General features: G+C 45.7%; 2 protein-coding genes across 3 annotated transcripts; one reads left to right on the top strand and one right to left on the bottom strand.

The window, feature by feature from the left end:
• The first annotated feature begins 6,225 nt into the window (after window positions 1–6,225).
• On the top strand, window positions 6,226–11,418 carry LOC124479755 (rho-related GTP-binding protein RhoG-like). 2 transcript variants are annotated; one of them, XM_047038641.1, is made up of 4 exons: window positions 6,226–6,324; window positions 9,047–9,213; window positions 9,474–9,644; window positions 9,966–11,418. In XM_047038641.1, the coding sequence occupies exons 2-4, from the start codon at window positions 9,085–9,087 to the stop codon at window positions 10,239–10,241; spliced, it is 576 nt and encodes a 191-aa protein (XP_046894597.1). In that variant the 5' UTR covers window positions 6,226–6,324; window positions 9,047–9,084; the 3' UTR covers window positions 10,242–11,418. The 2 variants fall into 2 exon arrangements, with proteins under 2 accessions (XP_046894597.1, XP_046894598.1); XM_047038642.1 differs by lacking the exon at window positions 6,226–6,324 and adding an exon at window positions 8,870–8,891.
• A 922-nt stretch (window positions 11,419–12,340) lies between these two features.
• pgap2 (post-GPI attachment to proteins 2) lies at window positions 12,341–16,680 on the bottom strand. The gene is made up of 6 exons (XM_047038949.1): window positions 16,413–16,680; window positions 15,852–16,020; window positions 15,451–15,700; window positions 14,900–15,006; window positions 13,674–13,782; window positions 12,341–13,491 (listed from the first exon to the last, which is right to left on the bottom strand). The coding sequence occupies exons 2-6, from the start codon at window positions 16,017–16,019 to the stop codon at window positions 13,361–13,363; spliced, it is 765 nt and encodes a 254-aa protein (XP_046894905.1). The 5' UTR covers window position 16,020; window positions 16,413–16,680; the 3' UTR covers window positions 12,341–13,360.
• Window positions 16,681–18,167: the final 1,487 nt, after the last annotated feature.

Raw genomic sequence — 18,167 nt, 5'->3', positions numbered from 1 at the left:
ACTACATCCTGTTCTATTAAAAGGCACGCAGGCACACCTCACACACCGTGCAGTAATGACACGCACACATGCACACACGCACACATGCACACACACACACACACACACACACTTCTCCTGATGTTAGAGTGCTACAGTAACGACCTTGATAGACAAATCAGAGAGAGAGAAAAGTCAAGCCAGTAATGGCCTGTAAAAGGATCTGGACACAGATGAAAGGAGACGGCAGGATTTACACAACTCTGTAATCTACACCTACACACGCACACACAAACAGACGACAGACACTTAATGACTCTTCATGACAGTGAAGGAAATAGAGAGTTAAACTACTACCAAAAAAAGCAACTCTTCCCTCTCTTCTCTGGGAGCTCTTTGACAGGCAGCCCTACACCCTGCTGGAACGTACACTACAGCACCTTTGCAGCCCCTTTACAGCCCCGCTACAGCCCCGTTACAGCCCTGCTACAGCCCCTGCTACAGCCCCACTACAGCCCTGCTACAGCCCCGTTACAGCCCCGTTACAGCCCTGCTACAGCCCCTGCTACAGCCCTGCTACAGCCCTTTTACAGCCCTGATACAGCCCTGTTACAGCCCAACTACAGCCCCGTTACAGCCCTGCTACAGCCCTGTTACAGCCCCACTACAGCCCTGCTACAGCCCCGTTACAGCCCCCGTTACAGCTCTGCTACAGCCCCTTTACAGCCCTGTTACAGCCCCGTTACAGCCTTGATACAGCCCCACTACAGCCCTGTTACAGCCCTGTTACAGCCCTGATACAGCCCCACTACAGCCCCGCTACAGCCCTGTAGAGTAAACCTGCTTATCTGTTTCCGACCAAACACCCGGCTCAGCTCCTCCTCTACACACAGGTACTCCCCATCTCCCACAAGCAATAAGCTCACTATCTGTCCACTCTCAAATGAAGTCTTAATGGACAGTTTGCAAACACACACACACATATGCATATGTCAGGCCGGACGTACTTAGGCAGGTCGGGAGAAATTCATCCAGCGATAAGACGGGTTTCCATCTGATCACTGTCAGTGCTATGACAGACTGTACCTCAGACACAGGGAATAGGTTTTGCCTACTATATATTTCAACTGATCCGTCAAACAAAACCTGGCTAGGCATTTCCGTTACAAAATGTGAATAAAAGCTGGAGACATTTTTTCATCTACAGACGGTAACCTATAAACTATGTGTGGCAGCAACATGACCAGTCAATCGCCAACATGTGATCTTGCCTTCCACTAAGTGGCTGTAGCTGGTAATAAAGTGTGGATTGTGTATGAAGGATTTCCGCAGGGTTGAAGACCCGTGGGGAGGTATATGGTGAGGGCTGGTGTTTGGCAGAGGGCTTGAGCTGTGGGGAGGTATATGGTGAGGGCTGGTGTTGGCAGAGGGCTTGTGCTGTGGGGAGGTATATGGTGAGGGCTGGTGTTTGGCAGAGGGCTTGAGCTGTGGTTCTGCTTCTCATCGCTTCTTGTCTCTCAATGTTCAGTCAGCAGAAACCTCAGCTGAAATGAACTGAGGGGGTAAATATTAAGACAAGGCACCAGCAGAGCGTGGAGGTGTGGAGGAGAGGGGCTGGCTGGAGTCCTACTCAGCCCAGAGAGGGAAAGCTTGTTGTGGGACACACACTCCGGCCAGGGCCCTCAGACACAACCAGGGAGCAAAAATGAAAAGGGATCTTCCCTCCAGCAAATACAGATGTCAGGTACCTGATAACAGGCCGAGCTGGTCTGGTAATGTGAGCTCCATTGAAAGAACATAGGAAATGTTTTGCTGGAATCCCTTTAAGGTAAGGTCAGGGCCTCTCTCCTTCTCTACATGGGCAAGGTAAACAGAACAGGCCCATGTTAACAGAAGCCCACTCAATTCTATTTTCTGTTCAGTGTGTGCCTGTGCTTACGTCCAAAAAAAGAAATGTGACACTGAATGTGACAATGAGTAAACGTGTTTGTGTTCACAGTCACGTGCACTGCTTTGCGTAGAATCATCTTCGCAGGCGACACATTCGATAATCATTGCACTCTCAACAGGGGCAACACTGAGTTGATGCAGAACCGTATGATTTCCCTGAACATTCAGTACGGAATCTTCAAAAACTATTTTTAGCGTGTTCCGCTTGTTAGCGTGGAGGAGGAGGAGGAGGGGGGAGAGGAGGAGGAATAGGAGGAGAGAGGGGAGGAGGAGGAAGAGAGAGGGGAGGAGGAGGAAGAGAGGGGGGAGGAGGAGGAAGAGGAACAGGAGGATGTGTCATGTGATAGATCGACATGGAGCCTGGTATCAACATCCTCTTCAGTTCCTGAGAACAGGAAATAGACAAGAGAGGCGGGGCCTGTTCAAACACATCTGCTGCTCTCACTTCCTTCCCACCCTCCTTGAGGTAATCCTTGATCTCACAGGCCTCCATTCTCTCCTCATACGGTACCCGCCAGAAAACCTAAGAAAGCCTTTCCTGCAGAGACGGAGACGGCCTGTGAGTAAACAGCTCGCTGCTGGAGAGAATGGGTCAGCTGGTTGGAGCCAGGGTTAAATAACAGGGCAGTTTTCAGGTCTGTTTGATCAGGGTCATCAGACGGGCCAGGAGGGGGAGGGGAGTTCTTACTACATGGTGGGCACCAGCAAGCCTGGGAGGAACTTGCCAGGCAACAAACAAACCGTGCTGCACTCTGTGCAGACAGCAACATAGCTCCTCCACTTCCTTTCTCTCTCTCTCTCTCTGGGTCTTTTTCTCTTTGTCTCCAAGCATAGGAGTTCAGCAGTGTTCAACAGTGTTCAGCAGTGTTCAACAGTGTTCAGCAGTGTTCAACAGTGTTCAGCAGTGTTCAACAGTGTTCAGCAGTGTTCAACAGTGTTCAGCAGTGTTCAACAGTGTTCAGCAGTGTCTAACAGTGTTCAACAGTGTTCAACAGTGTTCAGCAGTGTCTAACAGTGTTCAACAGTGTTCAGCAGTGTCTAACAGTGTTCAACAGTGTTCAGCAGTGTTCAACAGTGTTCAGCAGTGTTCAACAGTGTTCAGCAGTGTTCAACAGTGTTCAGCAGTGTTCAACAGTGTTCAGCAGTGTCTAACAGTGTTCAACAGTGTTCAACAGTGTTCAGCAGTGTTCAACAGTGTTCAGCAGTGTTCAACAGTGTTCAGCAGTGTCTAACAGTGTTCAACAGTGTTCAACAGTGTTCAGCAGTGTCTAACAGTGTTCAACAGTGTTCAGCAGTGTCTAACAGTGTTCAACAGTGTTCAGCAGTGTTCAACAGTGTTCAGCAGTGTTCAACAGTGTTCAGCAGTGTTCAACAGTGTTCAGCAGTGTTCAACAGTGTTCAGCAGTGTCTAACAGTGTTCAACAGTGTTCAACAGTGTTCAGCAGTGTCTAACAGTGTTCAACAGTGTTCAGCAGTGTCTAACAGTGTTCAACAGTGTTCAGCAGTGTTCAACAGTGTTCAGCAGTGTTCAACAGTGTTCAGCAGTGTTCAACAGTGTTCAGCAGTGTTCAACAGTGTTCAACAGTGTTCAACAGTGTTCAACAGTGTTCAACAGTGTTCAGCAGTGTTCAACAGTGTTCAACAGTGTTCAACAGTGTTCAGCAGTGTTCAGTAGTGTTCAGCAGTGAAACTGTGTACTCAGCACTCACTACATGGTTCAAAATAATAATCTCCCCGCCACTTGCTGTTAGCACCATCTCACACACCCACGCTCTTTAGCGAGTAAGGTTCTTCTCACGACTGCTCACACACATTTGTGTGTATAGCTTGTGTGCACGTATAAAAACCTTCTACAATGTGTTTTGTTAATAAATGTTTCACTGAAATGTCCAAACATAGACAGGGTTTCTTTTAAGACTCGATATGTTACAACATACAACTTCATTAACATCGTCATTCCCTCCTCACCTCCCTCGCCCACACACTCCAGCAGTGGGGAGTCTATTTCTGTCTCTCCACACTTCCTCGAACAACATTGTCTGTCTAAACCAGGAAACTGTGGTGGACCAACACCGCCCACCTCTCACACTATCACTCCAGCGCAGAAGAAGAGGCTATCACACAAACACACACACTGTATGTGGAAGAAGTTTGTAAGAAAATACCTTGTTCTGTTTGGGCGTTTGCGTGTGTGTGTGTGTGTGTGAGCATGCATGAAACTCCCACGTTTCAGGAAACTGGTTATAGTAGTCCACAGCTGTGCAGAAGTCTTTATAATGAATTAACTTTCCCAACTACGCTGAGATACTGAGCTTCAGCTTTACAAAGAACCAGTTTTGGACTCTGGGATCATGCAAGTCAGTAGGCCTAGGCACGAACAAACACATGCACACCCACACACAAGCGTTGGATGGAGCAAGCCTATGCAAACATGCAGACGTGAAGAAATATAAAACATGAGCCAACCTGACTGAAATCACGTGTTCTATCACACTGGTCTAGCTTCTGGTTAAAACAGAGCCCGAGCTAATTAAATAACAACTAAACAACTAAGTGCTGAGATGTCAGTTGGTGATGGTCTTCCGTACCTACCAATGAGCCTGGGCTCAGTGGCGAAAATCTGCTATCAATTTTGGGGGGGACAATTATATGACATTTTCTAAAGAGCAATTTCTGAAGGGGACAACAAAATTACTAAGTAACTCATAGCCTACATTGTAATATGCTAAATGTATATTATTAATATTATTTAGATTCCCTTATGTTTACAGTCATTTATTGGGGGGACAAATTATATTTTTCCTAGGATGGGGAGGGGGGGTGGGGGTCGTGTCCCCCTGTCCCCCTCGGGACTTCCGCCTATGGCTGGGCTAAGAGGATGAGAGGCATAGACTCTTACCGGAGGCTTCGTTGCCATGGTGCGCGGCAAGGCCCTTATCTGTCTGTTCCCAGCTCCTACCCCAGAGACACGCGCTCATCAAACACACTGTCGACAGCCACACGCGACCCATCCCGCGGCTCTGCGAATGAAACATACGTTTATCGGTAATCATTTCATGATAAAGTATGATAAACTTGTAACATTTCCTGTTAAGGTATGTGCTTAGTAGGAACTCTGACCTTAAATTGCTCAAATTGATCTAGGCCTACTTCATGATAAAGTAGGCCGAAGAAACAAGCAAGGTTAATCGAGGGTAGGTTAACACCATTTATAGCCTACTTTCACTTGCTGCCTGTATCTAACCGCCACTAATATTTTAGAAAAACCACAACAATGACAGCCATAATGGTTGCATAGCCACTTCCTCCAAAAAAAATACTTCATACAATTTGTAGTCCTAAATAAACACTGACTGGTGTCAATAATTAGCTGGCTCAAAGTAGTTACTCTTACACAAAGAATACAAAGTAGGCCTAATCACACTCGATGCAAAGTTGCCATGTAGGAAAAATCCGGCCATCGCACCTCCAACTTGTAAAATTAAAACTTTTTGCGGTCTCACCGTCAGTGTGTGAGAATGTAATGTGATTCCTTCTGATCTGTTGCTTATAAAACGGAGAGAGTAATCAGAAACTTCTAATGTCCCAGATGTCCATTAGATAACTTTTTGCGGAATACTGTGATGTTCTTCATGAAGACCTCGCTCGCAAGCTGTTGTCCCGAGCGCAGGTAGTAAGTTACCGTCGACGAGACAAGGGATCAATGTTGTGTCCTATTTCCGCAGGTCCCTCCCACAAAAAATGAAAACTAAAGTCAGAATTCTATACTGTAAAAAAACATCTCCCTCTTCGACCAGGTCGACGTAGTCACATCAGTTGCTGTGGTGTTTTAGAGACACCTTGAGGGCTATTGCTGGATGCGCATGCAGTCCGATGTTTGGAATTCAAACGCCAAAATCATTCTACTTCAGTCGACTGAGACATTAGCCTACATACGTTTTAAATTTGGTTGGTAAGAATGTTTTCCCCAAATCCCGCTTTTACATTTCAGTGGTTGTTTGTTTTGTTCTAGAAAAAAAGGACAGGATTGCACACTTTCTAGAGAACTAATTTCCCCATGGCAATTAAATTACGGTAAACCATCGTCAAATTGGCCAACCTTCATCAAGCCTTCATTAGCTAAATATGTCAGGTTTTAAAAGCTAATTTATTGCCCTTAACCGCCGTTTTCTCTAAATGACATCTGAACTAACGTTATGGGGCGGGGGAGACGCATTTACAGTAGGACGAATTCATACATGTAAACTTCCTCAAACTACACCAGTCGTTTTGTACACTTCCTCCACGAAGTGAACAGACTTCCTTCATAGCGCAGTTCTGCCCGGCAGATAGAAGACAACGGGAGATCCGCTCCAGGCGCCCGAGTATTTTGAACTTAGTGGAAGACTATGCACGGTAAGTCAATCGCATCAGAAATTGTCGGCTAATGATAAAATGTGTCTAAGGACCGCTTCATTAATAGCTGCTTCAGTTAAGGGTGGTAAACTTTTCCGTCCTTCCTAAACACATCCATTTCCTTATTTATTTTTCTTAACTTTTGTGTTCAGAGGCATTTGCCATTATTATGTTGGTAAAGGACAACTTTTCAGTCTGTGTACAGTAGGCCTACATAAATCAATAATCATCCACGATGAGAGCAACTTGATTGATGTAGCTTATCGACCACTCCCTATGAATGCAGACATGTTTCCTTCACATTTCTAAAGGAAGGTGAGGGGGGCCTAGTTTAGCTCCTAGTCTGTGTGTGAGTGTGTTTGAACGTGTCTGAATGTGTGCGTGTTTGTTTGTGTGGGTGTTTGTGAGTTTAAGTGTCCAGGTTTTGTGTCAGAGTCTGTTTAATACCCAGTGGTCTGTGACTAGCAGACTCCCGTTACCATCGGTGATAAGGACACAGACGACACATCCACTTAAGCATCTATTCACGTAAATAAAACTGGTCCACCGACTTCAGATATATATAAAGCAAGTGGCCCCACGCTGCCAGACAGAATAAGAGGAAGTGGGTGTAGTTATACCTATGGCCCAGGGTCAGGGCTGCTCGGACACTTCAAGCCCCCGGTGGAGGAGGAACGCTGGACTGGAAGCAGGGACCGTCCCCCTCTAGTGTTTGGTAAGCTGGAAGTCTGACAGCTTCACTCATCAGCGCCTCGACACCCTCGACACAGATACTTTAGGTCGTTCTTCATCCGGTTGCTTGTAACTGTGTGTAAACCCAGCTGTGTCACACACCGGGCGATGACGTCACAGGTTTGAAGGCTTCCGTTATTGGTTGGTTTGTTTCTAGCAGCCCGATTGTTGACTAAGATGAACTAGAACGACCAGTAGCTGATATTTCCCTACTCAGACTACGGTGGATCACAGAGAGCAACAGTCTCCCAGCTAGCTGCAGAAGGAGTCCATCCCTCCGGATCCTTCCTTCCTGTTTAAGCTAACCTTCTGAGGCCTGACCTCCCTCGCAACCAGCGCTATCAGAGGACAGATTCCCTCTGACAGGAGCGGTGAAGCCAGCGTGTCCTGTCCAAGACAGGACCGCTTGTCTTTGGGCTGTGGGGTTACGCAACACACTGACCGACGATGGACCAATGGTCACTCACTCTGTTTTATTCATTTGGAACAAACACTGTACTCTGAACCATTTACATCCTTTAATTCCTCCCTCTCTTTTTCTCTCTCACTCTGCCTTTCTCTCTCTCTTCCCCCCCTCGCTCCCTCACCCTGTTGTGTCTCCTTAATTGTATTGTTCACTGTTGCTATGACAGAGAGGGAGAGAGGGGAGCTACGACAGAGAGGGAGAGAGGGGAGCTACGACAGAGAGGGAGAGAGGGGAGCTACGACAGAGAGGGAGAGAGGGGAGCTACCACAGAGAGGGAGAGAGGGGAGCTACGACAGAGAGGGAGAGAGGGGAGCTACCACAGAGAGGGAGAGAGGGGAGCTACCACAGAAAGGGGGAGAGGGGAGCTACGATAGAGAGGGAGAGAGGGGAGCTACGACAGAGAGGGAGAGAGGGGAGCTACGACAGAGAGGGAGAGAGGGGAGCTACCACAGAGAGGGAGAGAGGGGAGCTACGACAGAGAGGGAGAGAGGGGAGCTACGACAGAGAGGGAGAGAGGGGAGCTACCACAGAAAGGGGGAGAGGGGAGCTACGACAGAGAGGGAGAGAGGGGAGCGGTGGGTGTCCGGTCTCACTTCTGCTTTGAGGAAGGGAGGGAGTTTGCTTCAGAGCCTTTGCAAATTGAGAAAACGAAAGTGTGATATTCTAACCTGTCATGATTTCTTCAAATGTCAGACGTATTAAAACAGTCTGCTACTCCTTGTCATCTCTGTTAGCAGTTTGCTAGCCTGTCAGTTTTTCTAGCCTGTCAGCTAGCCCCTGATCAGGCCCTGGCTCCAGCCACGGTGAGCTAACTGGGACACACCCCTGAGAAGAGGGTGGAGTAGGGTCTAACTGTCTCCCTGGAGACTGGGCCAAGTCACTCTCACAATCCAAACATCTGGAGAGAGAGAGAGAGAGAGAGAGAGAGAGGGAGAGAGAGAGGGAGGGAGGGAAGAGAGAAAGGAAGGGGGGGGGGGGAGGGAGGGAAAGAAAGAGGGGGAGAGAGAAAAGGTAGATAGAAAGACAGGGAGGGAGGGAAAGAAAGGTTATGGAAATGATGTCAACAAATGTAAATAATTCTATTTTACACTAGATGAGGATGCTACTTCTGGGTAATGTGTGTTTGTTTTCCAGAGAGTAACTTAGTCAGTTGGCTGTACTGTGTAAACCCTGGATAACATCTCAGATTCAGCTCCTGTTTCCTTGTGTACTCTTCATTTACATAAACACAAATACATCAACTCTCTATCATTGTCTGTGCTGCCCAGACCGTAGCGTACCGTACTGTTCAGGGGAGTTTGAATGCAGATGGATTCTGTGTTCTATTCGTGCTTGTTGTCAAACATTGACAGGGAGAAGCACCGCTGTTGTAATAATTTATCACTTCCACTAATCTGGGTTCTTTAAAGCTGCTAAACCAGCCATGGTTGTAGAGGACAGTAGACAAGTGCGGGGACAGAAGCTTAAGTATACCTTAACTTGTTTGTGTGTTGATATTTGTGTGTATGTTTGTGTGTGTTTCAGGTTGCTGAGGGGGCAGAGGGGCGTGTTCAGGGCTCAGCATGCAGAGCATCAAGTGTGTAGTGGTGGGAGACGGGGCGGTGGGGAAGACCTGCCTGCTCATCTCTTACACCACCGGAGCGTTTCCCAAGGAGTACATCCCCACCGTGTTTGACAACTACAGCAGCCAGGTCAGTGTGCTTCTCTGGGCCCAGCCACAGGAGTATCTCTTGTGTTCCTGAGCCCCCTACGAAGACCAAAGCTATCAGGGTTTTCTATTTTAGATACAGCTTTTTTTCCACCACAGTTCTTGTTTTTATCTTGATATATATATTTTACCACTATGTTTATTGTCTGCACCAACATCCCCAAAGCAATAACCTTGTATGTGAAAACTTACCTGGCAACAAAGTGGTTTGTGATTGTGCTGTGTGGTCCTGGTGGGCTGCAGGTGACCGTGGACGGGCGCTCCATCAGCCTGAACCTGTGGGACACGGCAGGGCAGGAGGAGTACGACCGGCTCCGCACCCTCTCCTACCCACAGACAAACGTCTTCATCATCTGCTTCTCCATCTCCAGCCCCGCCTCCTACGAGAATGTCAAACACAAGTGGCACCCAGAGGTCAGACCCTGCTGCCTTACTAGTGTGTGTGGGTTCTTCACACTGCCCAAACAAACACCAATAAACACAGATAAACAGCCAGGAGTTGTTGGGTTGTGTTGGTTTGGTGTGATACACCTGTTGGCATTTGTGTGGGCAGTGTGAAAGTAACAGTTATATATCCAAAACATTCGAAGCCCAATATCCACCAGTAGAATGTTTGGTGTTTGCTTGACATCGTTGGCACAGTGTGAACTGGCTTTTAAAGGAGTTGTTGCGTTAAAGGAGTTGTTGCATTAAAGAAGTTGTTGCGTTAAAGGAGGGGTTGTGTGTGTGTGCCAGGTTTCCCACCACTGCCCCGGGGTGCCCATTCTCCTGGTGGGCACCAAGAGCGACCTGCGGAATGACGCAGACACCATGAGGAAGCTGAAGGAGCAGAACCAATCGCCTGTCACGCATCAGCAGGGCGTGGCTCTCTCTCGGCAAATCCACGCCGCTCGCTACCTGGAATGCTCCGCCCTCAACCAGGACGGGATAAAAGATGTGTTTGCAGAGGCAGTCAGGGCTTTTCTCAACCCCCAACCCACAGCCCACAAGAAATCATGCATTCTGCTGTAGGGAGAGAGGGCTGGGTGCGGATTCGCAGAGGACAGGAAGGAGGGGTGTGGGTGAGAGAAATGGTGAGAGAAGGGACGGAAAGAGCGAGAGAGACCCTGTTAGACCTGAAATACTGTGGACGGAGATATACAGGGTTAGTGTTTAATAGGGTTCATTCTAAATCTATCAAGAAAAAAATGTCCTTCTTGTTACTGACTGGGTGTTTATACAATTGTCACTGCCCCAGAAGAAGACCAGGGAGAGAGAGAGAGGCGCCAAAAAACAAATCTCCAACATTAGAGGTCAAGTTGAGTTAGCCCCAAGAAAGATGTAATCATGGAAAGATGTAAAGATTGTCACTTTAAGTGCTTAATGAGTAGCATTGCTCTGCAAATGACGAATTGCCAAAGCCTCCCACCTTTTAGTCAGTTCTGATAGGCCAGAGCAGTGACACTTTCTGTCTTTACTTGTGACTGATTGGTCAGTGGAGATTGGGGGGGGGTGTTCACAGAGGTGAAGCATCTCTAAAGCAGACACACATAAAACAGTGTGGGACCAAAAACATCCTTCTACACCACTGACTTCTATGTAAACACCTGCGCTCTAATGTAAAGGTATCCTAACGTCACAGTCTGCCGACCAGCCTCAAGCATCTCCCTTTCCTCGCACTTCCTGGTCTTTCCTGGTCTTTCCTGGTCAAGGCTGAACCCAGCTGTGCGCTCCCTAACGACCACTCATCCCTTAGCTCTGCGATAGTGACATTTCAAAAGGCAGAATCACTAGAACTGGGCAGCTGTTCCGTAGAGCAGGAACACGTTCTCCATCAGGGTTTCTCTGGGAGGAAGAGGGCCTTCTCGTCTTCCTCCAAGCCTGTGGTTCCGCCCCCAGACCTCCAGTAGCGACCTGACCCACTGGAACCTGCACGTCTCCCCTCTGCCCCCCCCTACCCCGCGTCCCATAGCCCCGTCCACTTCCTGTGAGCTGTGCTTGAAAGCACCTTCTTATGTAGAATATTTATCAAATCTGTAATTTATGTTTGTTTTTCTAACACGATTTAAATATTTTTGCTAATTTGTCTATGAACATGCAATGATACAACATAATCAAGTGTCTGACTGTAGGAGTCCTTGCTTCCGAAACATCGTACAGTTGATATTAAACTGAGAATTAAATTCCTGTAATTAAAATCCTACCATGATCCCCTGTGTGTGATGTGACTCTGTGTCTTGTCAGAGGAACCTGGAGGGAGGGGTGAGGAACCTGGAGGTAGGGGTGAGGAACCTGGAGGTAGGGGTGAGGAACCTAGAGGGAGGGGTGAGGAACCTGGAGGGAGGGGTGAGGAACCTGGAGGGAGGGGTGAGGAACCTGGAGGGAGGGGTGAGGAACCTGGAGGGAGGGGTGAGGAACCTAGAGGGAGGGGTGAGGAACCTGGAGGGAGGGGTGAGGAACCATGCAGCAGGAAGAGGGAGGTTCTCCCAGTGAAGACCCCTGCTGTGTCACACTCATCCCAAAGTTTCACATTCTGAGGGACTGAACTGACACACAGGCTCACACAGTCTACCTACACATTCCTCACCTTTGCCCAAACCTGCCATCGCTGCAGTGCTAGCCCCAGGCTCAGGTGAAGCGTATATTTCACTCTCATACCAGCTACCAACATGACTTTTGAGAATACAAAGGTCAAAAAACACATAGGGTAGGAATATTCACGTTCAGACGACACCTGAAATCCATTTGCACTACTCTGCTGCAACACTGTTCTCCACCTCTCTGATTTGACAGTCAAATTAAGTCTCTGCACTTCCTTTCAGACGCTGTAGGTTTACAATTCTCGTTTGTCTAAACGCGAGCATGTGACCCTAAATCGTCTGTTTACTTATTCAAACGGTGAGCTTCCATTGACACAATCCAACACCCAGCCACTCCCTTCCCCATATCTTGTGATTATAATACTGCAGTCAAATAAACAGGAAGACAGGGATAGGTCATGATGTGGTTTTTCTTAAGTCCCCGAGATGTTCTACAGCTGTCTATCGTAATTTGACCTTACAGTACTAGAAAAGATGAGGCTCATTTTGTCATCCAAGACAGTTTTGACAAACGGAAGCAACCCCTTTGTATGCTTTTTAAATTTTAATTAAATGTATAAAAGCTATGACACATATTTAGACAGTGCTACACTGACTGGAGCAGTAATTGTCTTCACTGTAATAACTGTTGAGTAATTGCTATGAAACTGGACAGCTGTTCATACTATACGTCAGACGGAGGGATACTAGGATTCTTTTGTTCTGTTTTAGCACCTGGCGTGCCAAGGTTATAGGTTATTTTTTGTTGGACAGCGTCACAACTATTTGGTATCACAAACAGGATGGAATGATTGATTCGATTCCAGGCCTGTACTACTAAAACATCTGTAATGAATTCTTTGAGTAATCATCTTAGTTCTTTCAGCGGCTACCGACGATTCTTTCTTGTTAGAAATCATAATTTCACAAAAAAAAAAAAAAACGCAGCTTCTGAATATTCTGGTCCAGTATCCATACTGTTTTTTTTTAACTAAAATCACCTGACACCTGGATCCTTAAAGTTTGGGGCCCCATTCAAGATATCAGGTGGTTCGGACCAGAAGGTTCGGACCAGGTGGTGAGGACCAGGTTGGTGGGGACCAGATGTGTTGCTGTCACTGCTACCACTCACCATCCACACTTTAAAATACATCATCACAAATATGCACCTGTCACACCTGATGAACACATGCTAGAACCGTCCATTAAAGGGGTTTTCATTTCCTGAGAAAAACAAGATGTCCATGTCATCTTCCTAGGCCTTAGCAGGTGAACGTGTGAGTGTGTGTGGGAACTGTGGACAAACAACTGCCAGCAAAGACTGTTAGGTAATCACCAGTGACGATGAGCAGTCACCACACAGCCACACTGCAGGCTTTAAATAGCCATCACAGGTTCCCATTTCACAACTGAAAACCCATGAATGTTGCTGCCATAAAACAGGCATTAAAATAATCATGGCATTTGCTTTCATACAAACAAACACACACACACACACTTTCACAGTTGGCCACAGCAGATCAGTCCCCAGGATTGGGAGTGTTGTAAATGATGAAGTCTCCCTCATCCTCCTCAAAAACGCTTGTCTTCAGGGGGTGTGGCCACCATCACTTCCTTGTTCCCAAAGTCCCAGAATGCCGTCATATGAAAGGCCATGTTGGAGAGGACCACCAGGTATTCACAGAGCGCAAAGAAAGTATAAACTAGACAAGCAGAGAGAGAGAGAGAGAGAGAGAGAGAGAGAGAGAGAGAAACAGAGAGCGTAAGTGAAGTGACAAGTGCTTTTTTTAAACCATTTCCTCTGAAGCCGGGTTGATTACGCAAGATGTCATGATATCCAACGCCCGAAGTTAAAGACAGGAGGGGGCGGGGCTGCAGCACTCACTTCCTGGTTCGCAATACTTGTTGTGTCGCCTGAAGAAATAGAAGGTGGCAAGAAGGCAGATCACGTTGAATACAAACAACCGGAGCTTCCAACGATATGACGTCATCTCCTGAACAGTTAGAGAGAAAGAAAACTGTAGTGAGCAGCATTTTAAAAGTGTAATATGACATCACCACTGTGCGAAGAAAAAATATATAATGGGATTTTTTTCTTTTCTTTTTTTATACAGAAAGACCAACCAAAGAGGTTTGCTGTCCTGATACAGTGCTTTACTTCACGTACGGATGATACGTTTCTTTGCAGCCCACTTCCTCTACCGGGCTCAGAAAATATATGTGTTGATGTGTTTCATCATCTGTGGTCACCCCGAGCATGCCTTTGCAGATACACACCCAAAACAGGAGGCTTTGTGAGGCTTCCTCTCATTTCAACATATTCGCCGAAGCTTACAAGCTATTCAAGCCCTTTGTTTAAAAGCTAGTCGAATCTATGCGTGCGTATTAGTGTGTTGATGTGAGACGAGTAGGCCTAACTTCAACCCCACCACCCTAAATCTCTACTGCTAGCACGACTCATTTTTAATGTAGACACAATCGGAGCAAAAAGTTCACTAACCTAATGCTAATTATGCAGACTTGTTTAAATGGCAGGATCAAGTGCATTGCTTAAGTGTGTACCGTCTTGATCCCGTCGTCTACACTGCCATCTGCTGGTGAGAAGTGATACAGCACTCAAAGGAGTGTGGTTGATTTATTTCAGATATGTTTAACAAGGTCAACTAACAAAATATGCTGAAAACTACCAGGACTCAAGGCTTAAATAGGGAAAGGTTAAGCAGGTAATTTGGGCACAGCCAAACACACACACACACACATCTACACTTACTGTTCATGATTAGAAATTACAAATAAAACACCTGATTTGACAGCTGACACACGCAGGTAGATTAATGCTGGGGACACACCACAGGATAATCGGACCGATTTTGGCCCTTCCGACTATCCTAGGTAACATATGTCCCGATTATCTTGATGGTTCTGCAGATTTTATCAGATGTTCCCTTGGTGTGAGGTGTGTTAAGAGTGACCACACACTGCAGGAGCAAAACGGCTTAATCTAGGATTTTTTGTCCTCATGTTTGTGGTCTCTCACAGTTTGACAATCTTATAAGATTTTAAAAAATCATATAGTGTGTCCCCAACATTAGGGAAGAGTGGTTATTTTACCTCAGGGTTCAGAGAGTACTTTTTAACCACCTGCCAAAGCCTGCAGGTAATGAGCATGTGTAGGAAAGAGCTGGCGATGAACACGATGAAGCCATACTTATGCACACCTGTGAACACACATCAGTATACATCGCTGTGCATTAGAACGATGCTGGGAGCAAATATCTACACATGTAAACAAATAGTAACACATCTTATGGCGGCTCTATCCTCTTGTCTTAGGTCAGAAAACTGTGTGAGTACATCTCAAGTTGTAGAGCATTTGACTGCGAACAGGAAGTTGCAGGTTAAAATCCCGACAGCGTACGTTGGATAAAAGTGTCTGCTAAATGAAGACATTATTATTTAATGTGGAGAAAACTGAGATTGATCAATAGAAAGTTATCCCAGTCTAGTGTGTTGATAAGTACCAACAAGAGCAAGGGAGGGACTGACATGCACTATGTTTAGAGAAACCTTGCATGTCAAGCGGGGATAACAGCCAGTTATCCCCGCTTCAACGTGTGTATGTGTGTTTTCAGCTCCTGCATAGAGTACACAACATTACTCACTGTAAGTTTCTGTTGAGGAGACATATGTCAACATCAGAAGGCCTACATTCTCTGCCAATGAAGCAAGCAGAGCCAGTCCGCTGAACAGCAGATCCAGCTGTCTCTTAGCAAAACGCCCACGGTAGAAGGTAAAGTAGGCGACCGCCACCAGGAACCGTGGCGCCGAGTGCAAACCGATGCAGAACCGCCAAATATACCTCTCAGGCACCAAACTGATGGATGCACTGATTGAGGGGAGGTAGTTCGGCACCTGGTGAGACACAACGGCTAGATTGATGAGTAATATCAGTTATAAATACCCTATATTGTAAGAGGGAGTCAAGAACATACGACTAGATAAATCATATATATATATATATATTCAAGGAACAATAGCTGAACTGGTGTTTCAGCCTACTTACTTGACAGTGAGTGTAGGTAGACTCCTCGAAATGATACATCAAAGATATGACAATACTGGCTATCAAGCCGGTGAGCGCCATCAAGACCGTACCCACGGCAAAGTGCGTAAAAGGCAGCCGTATGAGCGGCTTGTCCCGGTCCAGGCTCCCATATGGTGCTTGAAGCATCCTACAGACAAAGTTACGTTAGCTAGCAAACATCGTTAGCCATTGGGCCATGGCATTGGATTGTTAATAAAAGCCTCCTAGCATTGCTAACGGCTCTACCCAGTGTGAACTGTTAGCAACTCGAGCTAACAGTTCTAGTGATAGTGCTTAGCTACCGCCAACACTAGAGCTAGCTAGACTAGCTAAGACGCTGACGCCGGTGGTGGAATTAAAGCCTGAACCATCTTAGTTTTTGACGTTAGCGCAATCTTAGTGCTATGTATGATATGATACGATATGCTCAAATACATATACTTGGATAGATGGAAAGATGTTGTAGTAATCCCCCAATATCTACTTCACCACGGTAGCCTAGATAGTGCTAGCTCTACTACTGTCAATAGCTCCACGTACTTTAAACCCAAGCTAACTCGTTGACGAGCTAACGTTGTTGCTTTTTAATGCCATTCATCCGACATGTCCTGTCGTCAACTACTAGCCAACTAATCACTGCTACTCAACGAAATAGTACGCTAGCTGTAACGGTAGCCTACTGCCCAGCGGTCATCCATCCATTAGCTCTACTGTACTGTAACAGTATAACCAGAGAATGTCTATTACAGAACAGGCTCTGGTATAACCAGATGACTAGGCAACAGGTAGAAGCAGGAACTCAAGCAGACGTCATGCGTACGCTAGCGCATCCCCGCCCCTCATACACACACACGCACACGCACACGCACACGCACACGCACACGCACACACACACACACACACACACACACACACACACACACACACACACACACACACACACACTCACACACACACACACAACACACACATTCTACTTTATACATGTATTCTGTCTAATACTTACTCCCCCATATGAAGGAACTGCATAAATTATGTTTTTTAACATTCAAGTTTTAACCTTTGTAAACTTCGGTTCCCATTTTCTTTATATATTCTGTGTCAAAAGGGATTCCTGGCAAATATGTCTTTATTTAATGTCTTTAAATCAGAATCAGAATGGGATTTATTCGCCATGAAAGTTTGCACAGACACGGAATTTGCTTTGGCAGGAAGGTGCATACAGTAGACATATAGGAATCTTAAATTTAAATATGTGGTCTAACTATACTAAGGATACATAAACTAGCAATACTAAGTGGAATACAATTAAAATAAAATATACAATAAGTAAAATATAAGTTGCCAATTTACAATATAAAATACAATATAAAATACAAATACTTTTCTTCTGTACAACTGAGGTTGTACATAAGAAAAGGTCTGATGGTTTGGTCTCTCAGGCCATATATCAGCCCATTCAGACACCTGGGCATTGACATTTCATTTATCTAATACTCTTTTTATTTTATTTTTTATTTTTGTGATGCTTTTATCCATAGTGACATACAAACAAGGCATTTACAAACGGTACCTCACATCTCCAGACCAATAGCCTATTACATAAAGCCAAATTGTAGCCAATTTCATGAAGCATTGAGCAATACATGCAACTTGATGTCTTCAATTCTTGATAACACTTACATTCTCAGTCCCCAAGTACATTTAAACCAAACAACATCTATCATACATTAATGTTTCCAGACAATAATGTATCCATTCACAAGAGGACATAATACAATAGATTTTACTATAAGCATTGTCATTGAGTAACTGAGTGCATCTGTGTTTCTGCTGAGTGAACATGTGACCGTCATCTTACTAGTGGGTTAATCTGACCTTGTTGGTGTTAGCTAGATCACAGGCAGGGCTGAGGGCTCTAGGGTACATAGCTAGATTGGTTTATGGTAACCAGCTAGCGATTTGTGTATGTATGCATGTATGTCTGTGTGTATGTATGTATGTAGTCTCATGCAGTTAGTAAATCCGTTATTTAATAATGAATGTAATTTACTTGATTTCCCAGACCAGAAAGGGTTTGTTTCAGTTTATACAGCAGGAGGAGACACTCGATAAACTCCACAGAGTGATAAAAGAAACGCATAAATTACAATATCACGGTTTAAAACTATTTATTTTAAGCAAGCTTCTACTTTTAATATAATTAAATTAAACATTTTATTTATTTAGCATATGCTTTCATCCATAGCGGCATACTAACAGACAATTGACAAACTGTACCTCCCATCTCCAGCA

Source organism: Hypomesus transpacificus, chromosome 17, assembly GCF_021917145.1.
Source record: "Hypomesus transpacificus isolate Combined female chromosome 17, fHypTra1, whole genome shotgun sequence".
NCBI classification, from domain to species: Eukaryota; Metazoa; Chordata; class Actinopteri; order Osmeriformes; family Osmeridae; genus Hypomesus; species Hypomesus transpacificus.
Note: the sequence above shows the minus strand (reverse complement) of the source record. Positions and strands in the feature narration are given on the sequence as shown.